The following is a 16,484-nucleotide window of genomic DNA, read 5'->3' on the forward strand; positions in this document are numbered from 1 at the left end:
CTTTTCCAGGGAGTCTTCTCTTCTCATGAGGTGGCCAAAGTATTGGAGCCTCAGCTTCACGATCTGTCCTTCCAGTGAGCACTCAGGACTGATTTCTTCAAGAATTGGATCAGTTTGATCTTCTTGCAGTCCATTGGACTCTCAAGAGTCTTCTCCAGCACGAGAATTCAAAAGCATCAATTCTTTGGTGATCAGCCTTCTTTATGGTCCAGCTCTCACTTCCATACATCACTACTGGGAAAACCATGGCTTGAACTATACGGACCTTTGTTGGCAAGGTGATGTCTCTGCTTTTTAAGATGCTGTCCAGGTTTGTCATTGCTTTTGGCCCCTCTTAGTCCCTTCCAACTCTCCAGTTCTATGATTCTGTGATGTACCGTGTTTTTCCGTGTATAAGACGAGGGGTTTTTTTGTTTAAAAATTGGGGGTTGTCTTATACACAGATAGTGGAGAGTTGGTGGCTGTTGCGAGCAAGAGATTGCCGGTGATGTATTTGTAGGTGATCGGTGGGTGCGGCAAGGTCTGCTGGCTATTGGCTACTGAGGCAATTGGGTGGGTGATTGGCACTGGCTTTTGGTGAGCGTGCAGATGATGGGTGGCTTTGTTGATGTGCGTGCGATTGGCTGTGGCAGTCCTATGGGTTTGTGATTTTCAGCCACCCCCCTCCAAAAAAGCTGAACAAGTCTAGGCAATCTCTCCCCCCACCCAAATCTCCCCTTCTCTGAGTCAAAAATGTGGTAATTCAGACTACTGAATGGGCTTTGGGCTGAGGCATTCAGAAACTTCAGTCCTCAAAAAAGGTTGAGTCCTCAGAAAAGGTTACAAGGTTTTTAGCTGGGACAATCAGAATAAGATCCACTATTTGACTATTGATTCAAAACCCTAAAATGTATTTTATATAATTGACTTTTTATTTCTATTCTTTGTATATCGTATTGTTGTTTTATTGCCGTGGCCGACGGCTGACACAAATAAAGATTCCTTCCTTCCTTCCTTCCTTCAGTCTTCCAGGAAAACTCTACCATTGCAACTTGCTATTCTCTTCCAAAGGACTTTCATAGGAAGACTGCAGCATTAAAACTGCTGCATAATAAGCTTAGAGTGATGTTTGATTCTATCTGTTTAGGTTTGAATTGAGATAATGGTTTCCTATTTCAGCCCATGTTTTAATTAAATTAGCAATGTTTGGATGGACATGTTATCTCCAACTTTATATATAATGGTCACAGACTATTTCATTTGCCTTTTGACCTCACTGTTTACATTCCCACCCCCCTTCCCTCCCCTTGTACCTATGTGTATGTGTGTCTTTATCACTCTGTTCATATTTAACACAGAATAAGACCACTTCACAGGTTTGTATAATTCCTACTTCTCCCTTACACACTGATTCCATCCTCGATTGCCCAGATGCTGTGAGATAAGATTATTTGGGCTATATCAGTGTTATAATTGGATCAAGTTTGTTCTAATATCTGTTTTTAAGACCATGATCCCAAGTCATATCACTAGGTTGTCAAACAGTGATCAGTGGGGTAAGAGTGAGCTGCCTCCCTCTGACCAACCAAGTGTAGAAATGTGTTATTTCTTTCAGAGAGCATCTGAGGATGTTATACTGGGATACACTGGAGGAAAATTATGTCCCTGAACAGACTGTGTTGTTATATGGTAATCTGTTTCTCTGTGGTACTACATAAATACATTGTGGTGAGACTACACAGTTTTTAATTACAGCGGTACCTCGGTTTTCAAACAGCTTAGTTCAAGAACAACTTGGAACCTGAACGCTGCAAAACTAGAAGTAGGTGTTCCGGTTTTCGAACTTTTTTCCGGAAGCCAAACTTGTACACATGCTATTTCCAGCACTCCTCTGACCCGGAAGTGCGCCGGAAATAGCGTATGCACATGTGCACGGCCGCTTCTCCATTCCACACACATGTGCACATGCTTTTTCCAGTGCACATCTGGGACAGAGGAGCACCCGTGCATATGCACACAGGCGCCATCAACCCGGAAGTTGGTGCCCGCACCGGGCCGGGCCGGTAAGAAGGGGCAGCAGTGGGTGCTGTGGGCCGGTTAGGCAAGCCTTGTGGGCTGTTCTGGCCCATGGGCCTTAGGTTGCTGACCCCTGCTCTAGGTGTTACTTCAGAAGTTTTTAACATTTAATTTTCATTGCTGCTTTTACTCTGCATTTGGTGTTTTATTGTGATATATCCTGGCACAATTGCATTGATGGATGGCATGGAAATAGGTCCTGTTCTCAGGCCCTCTCTCAAGATAAGGCATGGCACACATGCAAGCCTCCCCTTATTTTGAAGTGGCTGTGCTTGAAAATTGGGGGTCCTCTTTTTAGTCTGCAATCCTAAGCACACTTAACAGGGAGTGAATTCAGTGGGATTCTTCCGTTTAACTTTTGTGGCTTTCTAAACTTAGTACATCCTTTTGAAAGCATACATGGAACCATACTGATCCTCAGTTAATAGTATTCTGGTATTAAATTTCTTTTTTATTCATCATCCACGGAACAATGCCCTACTAGATATAAGCAGCTGAGCAATTAGGGAGAGAATTTGAAGGAATAGGAAAGCCAACCAGACACTTTCCTCATAATGTGCTTGCTATTCTTTTTTTGAGTGAAGACCCAAAAAGAGAGAGAGAGAAATGCTATTGGAGTGTCTCCCCAACCCCCAGTTGAATAAACATGTTCTGGGCAAAGCCTATAAATAAGACAAAACCTCTCTCCTCATATGTATATTGTTGTTTTTGACAAATTGAACCGACAAAGTATTGCTGCACACCATCCCCAGTCTCTGAGCAGTTCTTATTCCGGGTCTGTGTTTCTTTTTGGGAAATGAGGCACAGAATAGACCATGATGTCTTTGTGATATATGGTTTATTTACACATGTATACAACCCAAGCCTAAGATCAGTGCCTGATTGACGTATAAGCAAACAAGCTATAGCTTAGGGCCCCATTCTCTTGGGGGGCCCCAAAAAATTTAAAGGGGAAAAAACTGGCTGTACATTTCCAAAATATAAGATAAAAAACGAATAAAATAGAACCTACATACAGCAACAGTGTTTTGTGTTGTGTAGGCTCCTATGATGTAAGTAATGGGCCCCGCCTGCTAGCCTGTTCCCTAAAATATCACTGGTTTGCTCATTTCTATATATAGCGCAAGGGATGCGGGTGGCGCTGTGGTCTAAACCACAGAATCTAGGGCTTGCCGATCGGCAGTTCAAATCCCTGTGACAGGGTGAGCTCCCGTTGCTCGGTCCCAGCTCCTGCCCCCCTAACAGTTCGAAAGCACGTCAAGTGCAAGCAGATAAATAGGTACCGCTCTGGCGGGAAGGTAAATGGCATTTCCGTGCACTGCTCTGGTTTGCCAGAAGCGGCTTAGTCTTGCTGGCCACATGACCCGGAAGCTGTCTGCGGACAAACGCCGGCTCCCTCGGCCTATAGAGCAAGATGAGCGAGCAATCACAGAGTCGTCCACGACTGGACCTAATGGTCAGAGGTACGTTTAACTTTACCTTTATATATAGGGTGCCTACATTCTGCACGGACTGGTTGCATGGCAATGTGAGCAAATAGCTTTAAATACCTATTAGGTCCATAAATTACAATACAGTGGTACTTTGGGTTAAGTACTTAATTCATTCCGGAGGTCCGTATTTAACCTGAAACTGTTCTTAACCTGAAGCACCACTTTAGCTAATGGGGCCTCCTGCTGCCGCTGCGCCACAGGAGCACAATTTCTGTTGTCATCCTTGTCAGGGAACTGCCATCGGAGAGTCAGGTGGTGGAAGGGCTCAAGGAGGCTAGGAGACCTTCAGATGCGGAGGAAGGAACCAGTAGGGGGAGAGGGAGAGTTCCTGCAGAAACTCAATCGGAGGAATGGCTCCAAGATGTTTCCAGTGAGAACAGCGGGGAGGGCTCAGGACCTCCGCTGGGGACGCCCACTCCGCGGAGGAAACTGTCACGCAGAGAATCCAGAAGGAGAGTTTCCGTCAAGGAACTCTTATGTTGGCCTAAATTCCGGAAACGCCCACTGACGGATTCTGCCAGCGATTGAGGTAGCCATGCACCCATGGCTCCTCGGACTGGGAAAGTTTAGGAATGGATGGTAAAGCTTGGAGGACTTAAACGCTTACGCACGAGCAGCCCCCTTTTCCCATTACAATCCTGAAGCAAAGTTCTTAACCTGAAGCACTACTTCTGGGTTAGCGGAGTCTCTAACCTGAAGCGTATGTAACCTGAAGCGTATGTAACCCGAGGTACCACTGTATAGCATATATCCAACACAAAAAACCAGTGTCAGTTTGTTGTTGACAAAGGACAGCTGGACAGATAAAGGGCCCCATTACCTTCAATAGCTGAGGACATCATCAAACCTAAATCTGGCCCTGCCTAGGATGGAGGAGTTTGCAGCATCAACATTCCAAGAGGCTCTTGCTTCCTCCATGGGTGCAGGCTAGGATCCCAGCCAAGATCCAACATCATGCTCTCTAACCCATGTTGCTTTATCCGCGGCGAGAAAGGCGCCACTCATCTGCTGTCTCATACTGGGCTCCTTTTATCCATTGTGTTCTTTTTCAGTGGCTCGTCCCACAGCCTATCTCCTCACATGGAAGTTAAAAAGGTAAAGGTAAAGGGGGGCCTGACCATTAGGTCCAGTCGTGCGGCGCTCATCTCGTTTTATTGGCCGAGGGAACCAGCGTACAGCTTCCGGGTCATGTGGCCAGCATGGTGAACCAGAGCAGCGCACGGAAACGCCGTTTACCTTCCCGCCGGAGTGGTACCTATTTATCTACTTGCACTTCGTGCTTTCGAACTGCTAGGTTGGCAGGAGCAGGGACTGAGCAACAGGAACTCACCCTGCCGTGGGGATTCGAACCGCCGACCTTCCAATCGGCAAGTCCTAGGCTCTGTAGTTTGACCCACTGCGCCACCCGCGTCCCTAACATGGAAGTTAGCCATGCTTAATTAGCTTTTAACACTTAGCTTAATTAAAGGATTAAAAGTTTCCAGCTCAAAGCTTGACGCACACGGGTCTGACTTAATACACATGGGTCTGCCTATTAAACCTGTTTAACAACCCCAAGCCTCAATTAAATTCTAGCACCTACTTGGACCCAGGGTTTGAGGGAGTCCAGCACCCTATCAGGTATTTTCCTCTCTCTGGACTTGCATTATTCAAGTGAGATCACCAGCAGTATCTTCCCTCCTAAAATGAGTTCAGGCGACTGCCAGCCCTTCACTCTAAACCGGTTATTCCACTCCCTCCACTGTGTTTTCTGGGACTACTGTCACTCTGCATTCCATGGCTATTGAGCATGCTCAGTCTTCAGGGGGTTTGCCCTGTTAGGTAAGGCACGCACACACACATTAGGGTTTCCTTAGGCATATTGACACATCCACACACCCCTTGGTTTGTCATTGCCTCCTTTTTGGCTGCCCCAGAGTTTGCCATTAGGAGTTGTTGTTGTTTAGTCATTTAGTCGTGTCCGACTCTTCATGACCCCATGAACCACAGCACGCCTGGCACTCCTGTCTTTCACTGCCTCCCGCAGTTCGGTCAAACTCATGCTGGTAGCTTCGAGAACACTGTCCAACCATCTCGTCCTCTGTCGTTCCCTTCTCCTTGTGCCCTCCATCTTTCCCAACATCAGGGTCTTTCCCAGGGAGTCTTCTCTTCTCATGAGGTGGCCAAAGTATTGGAGCCTCAGCTCCCGGATCTGTCCTTCCAGTGAGGCGTCAGGGCTGATTTCCTTAAGAATGGAGAGATTTGATCTTCTTGTAGTCCATGGGATTCTCAAGAGTCTCCTCCAGCAGCCAGGAGTAGTGATACTTTTCTAAGTTTAATTTGACTTGGAAGGAGGTCAGGGAGCAAGAGGTGGGAGGGCTAGTTTAATGATTCCTTGTGCTAGAAAGATGTGAAGTGTGATTGTATAGATTCCAACGGTATTATAAGTGAGTTTTTAAATTGATTTTTTTAAAGGGAGCAGGTGGCATTGTGCTCTAAACCACTGAGCCACTGGGTTTGCCGATCAGAAGGTTGGCGGTTCGAATCTGCGCGACGGGGTGAGCTCCCATTGCCCTGTCCCAGCTTCTGCCAACCTAGCAGTTCAAAAGCATACCAGTGCAAGTAGATAAAATAGGTACTGCTGTGGCGGGAAGGTAAACAATGTTTCCATGCGCTCTGGCTTCTGTCATGGCGCACCAGAAGTGGTTTAGTTATGCTGTCCCAGAAAAGCTGGCTGTGTACAAATGCCAGCTCCCTCGGCCTGAAAGCAGAGATGAGCGCTGCACCCCATAGTCAAGTTTGACTGGACTTAACCGTCCAGAGATCCTTTACCATTTATTTATTTATTTATTTATTTATTTATTTATTTATTTATTTGGTAAACCCTCTTGTTGCCTTCAAAGTTTAATATTGATTAGTATTTACTCTTGAACAGGAATTCTTAAGTAAGAAAAAAATCTAAACTTAGAAGCTACCCCTCCAAGAACTGGAATACACTGGTACCTCTAGATGCGAACGGGATCCATTCTGGAACCCCATTCTCATCTAGAAGCAAACGTAACCAGCGATGGCATGTCTGCGCACGTGCGCGTCACTTTTCACCACTTCTGCGCATGACGTCATTTTTTAGCGTCTGCGCATGCGCAAGCAGCGAAACCCGTCCGGTTGCCACGGAGCGCAACTCGAACGCACTCATCCCGAAGCACATTCAACCCGAGGTATGACTGTAATAGACAATATCAATCCCTTTTCTGTAATACCCATGAATGGCTCAGCGATGCTGAAGATTCAGGCCGAGAAGAGAGATTATATTCCTTCATAAACTCTGTTCCGTGAGAAGTTTTGATAACAAAGTGGTGGTGGTTGTGCCACGGAAGCTGAGCAGAATTGATAACGGCATGCCACAAAGTTCAATTAGGATTTAGTTTATTAATGTTTTACAGTATTTCATCGCAAGGGGATTATTCAGCTTCATTTAGTGTGTGTGGAAAGTAGGTGCAGCAAAAAAAAAAAAAAAAGAAGAAGTGTAAAATAAGCTAGGGTGGGCTTAATTAACAATGAATTACTTAGGAGAGGTGAAAACGCAATGGAAAGGAACAATTTGCATCATCACAAAGATAACAATAGTTTGTCCAGCCCATGTGCATTCTTGAAAATGCATCCCAGTGGACTGCACTGCCATGAAACTAAGCTGGAATTGAGCAAAAGTAATGAATAGCAGAGCTTAAGTATAAGTGAAACTGAGCTTCGCAGAACTTCTTCCACCTGTCTGGGACCAGGGAGTGTTTTGTCTAGGCACAGTCAGGCTCATCCATATAGCACTAAACCATAGTTTAGTGTGCATAAAAAAATGCCGGCAAACCTCGATGAGCTCAAACAACGTTGTAAAGAAGAGCAGGCCAAAATTCCTCCACAACGATGTGAGAGAGGGAAAAAGTCATACAGAAAACGATCACTTCCAAGTTATTGCTGCTAAAGGTTGTTCTACAAGTTGTGTGCTTACTTTTTCACACATGACTTATCTATTTTGGCTTTTAATATATTTTTGTTAAATGAATCAGGACATGTGGTAATAGGTCATGTGTTGTTTAGAATGTTGTATATTTTAATGTTGTAAGCCGCTCTGAGCCTGGCTTCGGCTGGGGAGGGTGGGATATAAATAAAATTTTATTATTATTATTCAACTGAGTTTGTATTTACCTAATGTTAAGACCTGCTAAGGAACAGGGTAATGTTATTATGTCCCGAGATGTAAAACCACAGAATTCAAAGAGGGTGTACTTCCTTTCCCCCCATGACTCTAGTCAGGGCCGTCTTTACCTGGGGGTGCAGGGCAACAAGGCACCAAATTCTGGGGGGAGCCAGGCGCCCACCACTGCAGCTGCCTAAGCTCTTAACTACCTGTTGTTGTTGTTTGGTCGTTTAGTCGTGTCCGACTCTTTGTGACCCCATGGACCAGAGCACACCAGGCACTCCTGTCTTCCACTGCCTCCCGCAGTTTGGCCAAACTCATGCTGGTAGCTTTGCGAACACTGCCCAACCATCTTGTCCTCTGTCGTCCCCTTCTCCTTGTGCCCTCCATCTTTCCCAACATCAGGGTCTTTTCCAGGGAGTCTTCTCTTCTCATGAGGTGGCCAGAGTATTGGAGCCTCAGCTTCAGGATCTGTCCTTCCAGTGAGCACTCAGGGCTGATTTCCTTCAGAATGGATAGGTTTGATCGTCTTGCAGTCCATGGGACTCTCAGGAGTCTCCTCCAGCACCATAATTCAAAAGCATCAATTCTTCGGCGATCAGCCTTCTTTATGGTCCAGCTCTCACCTCCATACATTACTACTGGGAAAACCATAGCTTTAACTATACCATCTACCTGTTATGAAATAATAAATATGAAATAATAAATAATTTTGATCAAGCTAGAAAAGCAAATGGATTTTCGACTTTGTGCGCTTGTTTACCAAAGACACGCTGTGCCAGTGGCGGCGCTTGTCATTCACAAAACCCCGCCCTCCTCCCTACCCACCCTCAGTGTCCGCACTCCCCTCCCCTTTTTTCTTTTTGACTGGATTCTGTGTGAGCTGGAGGCAAACAAACTGAAACCATTAAGCAGGACCTGCCAGCTTTGGAGATGCCTGCTGGCAAGTGGCCGCCAGGAGGCTGCCTGGCAACTCGGACTCTCCAGGATCGCCCCCTTTCTGCCCAACCTCTGCCCTGGCACTTTTGGGGGACCTGCTCACAACCTGCCGCCTTGCCCCTGACCGACCTGCTCGCTGGCCGAGGGGGAGGCCTGGATCCGGTTCTCCAGCCTCCCCCCGGCCTCCCAAACATAGCGCCCCCTGGCACCTGCCCACCCCCTTGAGCTCTGCGCACCCCTCTCAGGCGCCTGCTGGCTCGGATCGACACGCTGCCACGCCAGACCTGCCTGCAGCTCGGCATGGGCGGGGAGGCTCAGAGGGGAGCCCTGGCTACGCTGCTGCTGGTGCTAGCTGCCTGCTGGCTGGTACTGGGTGCCGAAGCCTCGCCAACCCCTCCTGGAGCTTGCCCGCAGCAGGACACTTTTGTTTCTTTTTCCTCCTTTCTTTTGTAAACGAGAGATAAGGCATAAGCGTGGTGTCTGACATAAGCATGATAAAAGTTAATTTGGGGGCTAAACTAAATTTGGGGGGCGCTGGGCGGATCTTTGCACCCCGGTGGTGCGTATGCTAAAGATGGCCCTAGCTCTAGTTCTAAGCAGAGGACATGCTTGGAAGAGGATGAGAGGTGAAAAGTAAGCATAGTCTTGCCTAGTTCATAATTTAGCATGACATCTGATTTAGGCCTATAAATGTATAGAACCAGTCTGTGCCCTAGCGCTGATAAGTGTTTTCATTAACCAAGTAATGCAGAAGTAATAGTATGTTTCTGAATATACTGTCAGCTGCATAGAAGTATCTTAGTAGAGGTAAAGGGACCCCTGACCATTAGGTCCAGTCGTGGCCGACTCTGGGGTTGCGGCGCTCATCTCGCTTTATTGGCTGAGGGAGCCGGCGTACAGTTTCCGGGTCATGTGGACGGCAGGACTAAGCCGCTTCTAGCAAACCAGAGCAGTGCGTGGAAATGCCGTTTACCTTCCCGCCGAAGTGGTACTTATTTATCTACTTGCACTTTGATGTGCTTTCGAACTGCCAGGTTGGCAGGAGCAGGGACCGAGCAACGGGAGCTCACCCCATGGCGGGGATTCGAACCGCCGACCTTCTGATCGGCAAGTCCTAGGCTCTGTAGTTTAACCCACAGCGCCACGCGCGTCCCCATAAGTATCTTAGAAGTATCTTAAGAGAGTCTTACAAACTGGCACACACACACACAGGGTATAACACATTTTTCCTTTCTTTTTACCGCGCCTAGCTTGATTTTTTGACAATAGGCTAAATAAACTTCCGTTCCTCGTTGTTTCCCACATTTAACATTGAATCTATTTCTTAAGTATTTAAAGATGATTGCAGTGTAGTTTGGAAGTTATCCTAGGTTTATAAATACTTACTTTTAACTGTAAAGTCAGTCCATTACATTAGAGATGAAAAATGTCCACTTACGCTAAAAAGAGTTCCCACTCAAAAACAAAACAGCTTAAAAAAAATTATGTAAAAGGATGGTTTCGAGCCAGAATTTGACATGTTTTCTGTGAGTAATGAGGAAAGGCTGCGGTGGATAAATAAGAGCTGCTGGAGTCATGTTATTGGCACAATCATTGACTTAAAATTAATTGATGGTGCTATATCTTTATTATGCTGAAAGGGCTGTGTAAGGATAATATCCATCTGGAGAACTAGCATCTGATTTTCCCCCTGCCTGCAAATATGTTCAGATCAGGGAAAGTAATTTATTTAGATCCTTAAAAGCATGCAAGAAGTGTTTGTATTTGGAAACAGGACCTTGACTGATTAATCTGCTTTTTAGATGGTTTCGGTTCAGCTTTCTACAGACAGAATACTTGTGACTTTTTCAAGGAGGTTTTTAGTGGGGGTGCTAGTTATTTTTCATTGTGCCGTAGCTTGTCTAAATCTGTTTATATTATAGCTCATCTAAGCTTAGGTTCTCTTAGCCCTTCCTTCCTGTCAGGGAACTGACATCGGAGACAGGAGTGGAGGCAGGGCTCCCAAGCGATGCCGGAGAAGGGCCAAGCAGGGAGAGAGGGGACTCAGCAGCTGGGGTAGGAATTCAGCGTAACACCAGGGATAAAGGGGGGCAGATGGGGGAATCGGAGAGAGGGCTCCAGGACTCTTCGCTGGAGACCAGTGGGGAGAGCACAGGTCCTCCGCTACCCACACCCACCCTGCGCAGAAGACTTCCGCGCAGGGAAGGTAGGCGGAGACTTGGCGTCAAAGAATTTCTTTGCTGGAAGAAATTCAAGAAATGCCCACTGACGGATTCTGCTAGCGACTGAAACAGCCACGAAGTGAAGGGCTGTCCAGCCAGGAAAGGTTTAACCAGGCTACCTAGCCAGGAGTGGCAGCAACCTACGCACGAGCAACCCTCATATAACCATTATACTTCCCTTTGAACATATCTGGCTCTAGTGTTGAGGCAGGAATCCTACTTGCTCCTCCCCACCCCCCCACCCCCGTGTGGGGGAGAGAGCACTGTTGGAGTCTAGGGAGAGCACTGGGCTTCAGCCTGGAGGGACCCAACAGGATTCAGAGGGGGAGTTGGCAGGGGCGGAGGAAGCGGGGTACAGTGGGGGCGGGCCACCCCGGGTGCCACCACTGAAGGTGGTGACAAAATGCCTGGCAGCACTCACTGCGGGACCTGCAGCGCGCCCGAGAGACATGTCCACCTAGACTTAGCATCTGTTAGCAGTTTATAGCCAGTGTGGTGTAGTGGTTAAGAGCGGTGGACTCGTAATCTGGTGAACTGGGTTCGCTTCCCCACTCCTCCACATGCAGCTGTTTGGTGACCTTGGGCTAGTCACACTTCTCTGAAGTCTCTCAGCCCCACTCACCTCACAGAGTGTTTGTTGTGGGGGAGGAAGGGAAAGGAGAATGTTAGCCACTTTGAGACTCCTCCGGGTAGTGATAAAGCGGATATCAAATCGAAAGTCGTTGTCGTCGTCGTCTTCTTCTTCTTCTTCTTCTTCTTCTTCTTCTTCTTCTTCTTCCTCTTCTTCTATATATTTCTGCAGAAAGAGAGGGTTTATTACAAGTAAGGGCCGCATCCATTCTTCCTTGGCTTTAAACTTGTTGGGTGCAAACTTTTTAGAAAAACCTCTCCTCTCCACTGCAGTCTTGAACTCCTCGTTGCTGATCCTTGAGTCATGGCCCTTGGCCCTAGACCGGGATCTTCCCCATCAACTCTTTGCCTTGTGAGAGCACTTGGGCTGAATTAGCTGCTTTCATGCTGCTGAATCGGTACTGTTACTCTTCTTTAAAAGGTTGATCACTTCCATACTTTCCAATAAGAGCACATGCTGTTGAGTTTTGGGACAGAAGTGAGACACTCAGGCCTCTCTGAACCAACTATGTTTTTAAAACAATTAACAATAACTTGAGAAACATGCCTCGTTTGGCAGGGTCTCCCTTTATATTAAGTTATAATAATATCATAACCTTAAAGACAAATGGGTGTGGAGTGAGCCTCTTACCATCCAATAGCCCCCCCCCCCCAAATAAAAATAATGTTGTAAATAGTGGTGACTAGTTCATTCATGCAATCCTTTGAAAGAACATACATGAATTAGTTGTGATGTAAGCTAGGAAGCTTGGGTAAACAAGGCATGTTTTTCGAGTTATTGTTAATTGTTTTAAAAATAGGGACACGGGTGGTGCTGTGGGTTAAACCACAGAGCCTAAGACTTGCCAATCAGAAGGTCGGCAGTTTGAATCCCCGTGACGGGGTGAGCTCCCGTTGCTCGGTTCCTGCTCCTGCCAACCTAGCAGTTCAAAAGCACGTCAAATTGCAAGTAGATAAATAGGTACCACTCCGGCGGGAAGGTTAACGGCGTTTCCGTGTGCTGCTCTGGTTCGCCAGAAGCGGCTTAGTCATGCTGGCCACATGACCCGGAAGCTGCACGCCGACTCCCTTGGCCAATAAAGCGAGATGAGCGCCGCAACCCCAGAGTCGGTCACGACTGGACCTAATGGTCAGGGGTCCCTTTACCTTTTTAAGCTAGGAAGCTTGGGTAAGAGAACTATGAACAGTTAGCACTTCTCTAGATTTAAGTGTTCTGCCAAGAGACAGTGGACTTTTTGGGGAAGTTATATGTGGGGCAAAATGGTGGGTCTTCGTCAAGATACAAGTCAGCCGTGAGCTTCAAACCTCTGAATGGTGTGTAGGTTTCAAAATGGGAAGTTTAGCAATCATGCGTATCAAATATGTATGGATAAGGACTTGTGTCAGGATCAGTCAAGTGCAGACAATCCTCTTGCACACTGAACATTCTATGCTGCCCAAAACTGTGAAAAAGACCTGTGTGTATCTTTTTGTAGATTATAACATATGATGAATTTGTATACTCCTTTGGCGTTTCTATAACATAAATAGTACAGACCTTCCATTGGCTTCTAGGAAATATTTTTTATATATGTTTTGGGCACCAAAAACAGGACCTTAACAAGTTTTGCTAAGAAAGGATTAAGCGCTGGTGTAAAACTGAGTATCTGTTAAATAAATGTTTGATTCATTACAATATCTGTTAACTGTTTCTCTTTTCCCTCCATTTTCTTCAGTGCCAGATGAAAGCAATGTTTGCTTGTTGACTGAACATAAACTAGGTAAGAGATTCTTGGTTTGACTTGACTATGCTGCACAGAGTTCTTGTCTAGTTCACACAAACTAAATTTGCTTTAAATGCTGCTCTGTGCAGGCCCAGGGGAAGTATTTGAAAGGTCTTGTATTAGTTCTGAATTTTGGATCTTCTCCCTTCATATATTGTGGAATGCCTCTGGGACACTCTACTTGTGCTGTCTTGATTATGAGAGAGCACACCAAATAGAAATGTAGAGTTGTGTGGGGTTTTTTAAAGTGTGTCTTCTTGTTCACTAAATGGAACTGCAAGTTTTTTCAGGAGAACTTGGAATGTGAATTGAATGAAAACTTCTTACTTCATAATTTGAGTTGGCCTGAATGCACTTGTTTATGTGAATCCATGGATCATGCAGAGAAAAATATTAAAGTCCATATTTTTTCCTCAACTCCCCTTACTTTTCTGTTCCAAAGTATTTAGTATCTATTGGATTCAAACTGGTCCTGCAACATGGGGTCTGGGAGGGACAATAAATATATCCCTTCTTCATACTGGAAGCATTCCCACGGTGAGAGTTACTCTTGATTGCATCAGGCAAGAAGCTCACAAGCTAAGAAACATTTTTAAGTTCTCCCATGCAAGTTTAGAAAATTACTTAACTTCCTCAAACAGAATGTCAGAGAGAAATATTTTAGTACCTTTTCTACTTATCTTCAGAAGCTATGTCCTGTTTGAAAAGGGTATGGGGCACTTAGTCATTTTGAATAAGTTAAAAAGATTTTGCAAGCGTTAGAAAAATAGTGTTATCACATTCATATGCCCTAAAAATGACACACACACACCCTGAAATTAAAGTATATACAAATAGTGAATAATTCTAGGAAATACATGAGATTTCTATTCAGCCTTTTTGACATTTAGGCTGCTCATATTTCGTCAGCCAATACCCCTTTAATGTTTCTTCTCTTCCACCCTTCCCCATCTCCACCAATCCTTTCCTTCACCTGCATACTAAAGAGGTTTTCTTATTTATCTGAAACTGAGCTTCTCTCTCAGCTGGTACCTTCTGTTTTCCTTGCACCTGAAATTTCTGTTTTCTCTTCATTGAGGAGAATACAATAAAGTTTCCAAGAAGTGACTCATCATTTGGAAAGGTGTGCCCTGTTATTACTCAGAAGGAGGCTTGCAAATATTGCAGCTGCCTTAAGTTTGCCAACGATAAATGCAAGCCCTTCCTGTCAGTCCACATTGGAACAAATCCCATTGCAGACATAAAAGTTGGCAAAGAGTTGCTCAGAAAATCAAGAATCTACCATTTCAAGCTCCAAGTGTGGGTGGGTGGTTTTTCCCCTATCCATAAGTGTCAAGAGCAAATTAGAAAGACAACAACCCTGGGTTTCTGAAAAACAGCCATCAGATTACAGCTGGTCTTCTTGAACCAGCTGTGGGTTTTATAATGTTTTGTGATGGGCCTTCTATCTCCTCTTTATTTATTTATCCATACATGCACAGCTTTGGGGAGCTGCTGTTCCTGCTTGTTGTTGTACGTAATTTCACTAAAACTATTGATGGGGTTGAAAGCCCTCGGTTCCAAACATATCCACATTCTTGCTGTCTCTACCACTTTCTCCTGGCATGTAGTCTGACACGCTCAAGGCTGTCCACAAAAATTTGGCCCTTACACCTATGAGAAAAAATAACAACTTGACACAGCCCAGAATTGCTGGTCACACTTTTTTTTTGGGGGGTGTACATTTATAGGACGCGGGTGGCGCTGTGGGTAAAAGCCTCAGCGCCTAGGGCTTGCCGATCGAAAGGTCGGCGGTTCGAATCCCTGCGGCGGGGTGCGCTCCCGTCGTTCAGTCCCAGCGCCTGCCAACCTAGCAGTTCGAAAGCACCCCTGGGTGCAACTAGATAAATAGGGACCGCTTACTAGTGGGAAGGTAAACGGTGTTTCCATGTGCGGCTCTGGCTCGCCAGATGCAGCTTTGTCACGCTGGCCACGTGACCTGGAAGTGTCTCCGGACAGCGCTGGCCCCCGGCCTCTTGAGTGAGATGGGCGCACAACCCTAGAGTCTGGCAAGACTGGCCCGTACGGGCAGGGGTACCTTTACCTTTACTTACATTTATAGAAATGGAAAGCAAATGTATTCCTTTTAAGAACCATATGGATTTCCAGACACCTGCCAGTGGCAGTATTTACAACTGAAACATGTATTAGTTTCTAAATGTAATCCACAGTGCTTTTAAATTGTGCCCCCCCCCCAATATATTACAGAATCTACTTTACTTACCCACACTACCCAAACGGATACAATAGCCCAGGGTTTCCTAAACTTGAGTCTTTAGATGTTTTTGGACTCTCCCACTGGTCCTGCTAGCTAGGGATGATGAGACATAGTCCAGACACTGCCGGAGATCCTAGTTTGGGAAACTGCTATAGCCAATGGAACTATAGCCAACAGAAAGCTGTGCTCTCTTTGCTTAAAGCCTCTGCCCTGCATTTGAGATTGCACTCCACAGAGCAGAGATTATTGGGGGGGGGGGGGAGAGAATACATTCCTCCTCTAGCTGCAGGCAATGCACTGTTGCAGGCGGGTACATACATAGTGTGGTACTGCCATGTTGTTGTTTTCCTTTTGGACAGAGACCACTGTCTGCATTCCCTTGTTCCAGGAAACAGAACAAAAATTTACAGGCAGTGACTTAGGCATTCCCTATTGGTTGCCAAACGCATCATTTTTTTCAGCATTAGAAAAGTAAACACCATCTTGACAACCCATTAGTGTAGACTGGGCAGGTCCTTACTCAGTATGCATGAACTAGCTGCATATTGTGGATTGCAGATTTTAGCTTTGTTGTTGTTGTTGTTGTTTAGTCGTTTAGTTGTGTCTGACTCTTCATGACCCCATGGACCAGAGCACGCCAGGCACTCCTGTCTTCCACTACCTCCCGCAGTTTGGTCAGACTCATGCTGGCAGCTTTGAGAACACTATCCAACCATCTCATCCTCTGTCATCCCCTTCTCCTTGTGCCCTCCATCTTTCCCAGCATCAGGGTCTTTTCCAGGGAGTCTTCTCTTCTCATGAGGTGGCCAAAGTATTGGAGTCTCAGCTTCAGGATCTGTCCTTCCAGTGAGCACTCAGGGCTGATTTCCTTAAGAATGGAGAGGTTTGTTCTTCTTGCAGTCCATGGGACTCTCAAGAGTCTCCTCCAGCACCAGAATTCAAAAGCATCAATTC

General features: G+C 45.9%; 1 protein-coding gene across 3 annotated transcripts in view; it reads left to right on the plus strand.

Annotated features, from left to right (window-relative positions):
- PARD3B (par-3 family cell polarity regulator beta) overlaps positions 1–16,484 on the plus strand; it is a 616,930-nt gene that overhangs the window by 279,383 nt on the left and 321,063 nt on the right. For 2 of the 3 annotated variants that reach the window (XM_083705169.1, XM_083705171.1), the window contains exon 16: positions 13,226–13,270. The exons of the other annotated variant lie outside the window; for it this stretch is intronic. In XM_083705169.1, the coding sequence (XP_083561295.1) occupies positions 13,226–13,270 (45 nt within the window). The remainder of the gene's footprint in view (positions 1–13,225; positions 13,271–16,484) is intronic. 3 annotated transcript variants of the gene reach the window in all.

This window comes from Podarcis gaigeae (genome assembly GCF_964106915.1).
Source record: "Podarcis gaigeae genome assembly, chromosome: 1".
NCBI lineage: Eukaryota > Metazoa > Chordata > Lepidosauria > Squamata > Lacertidae > Podarcis > Podarcis gaigeae.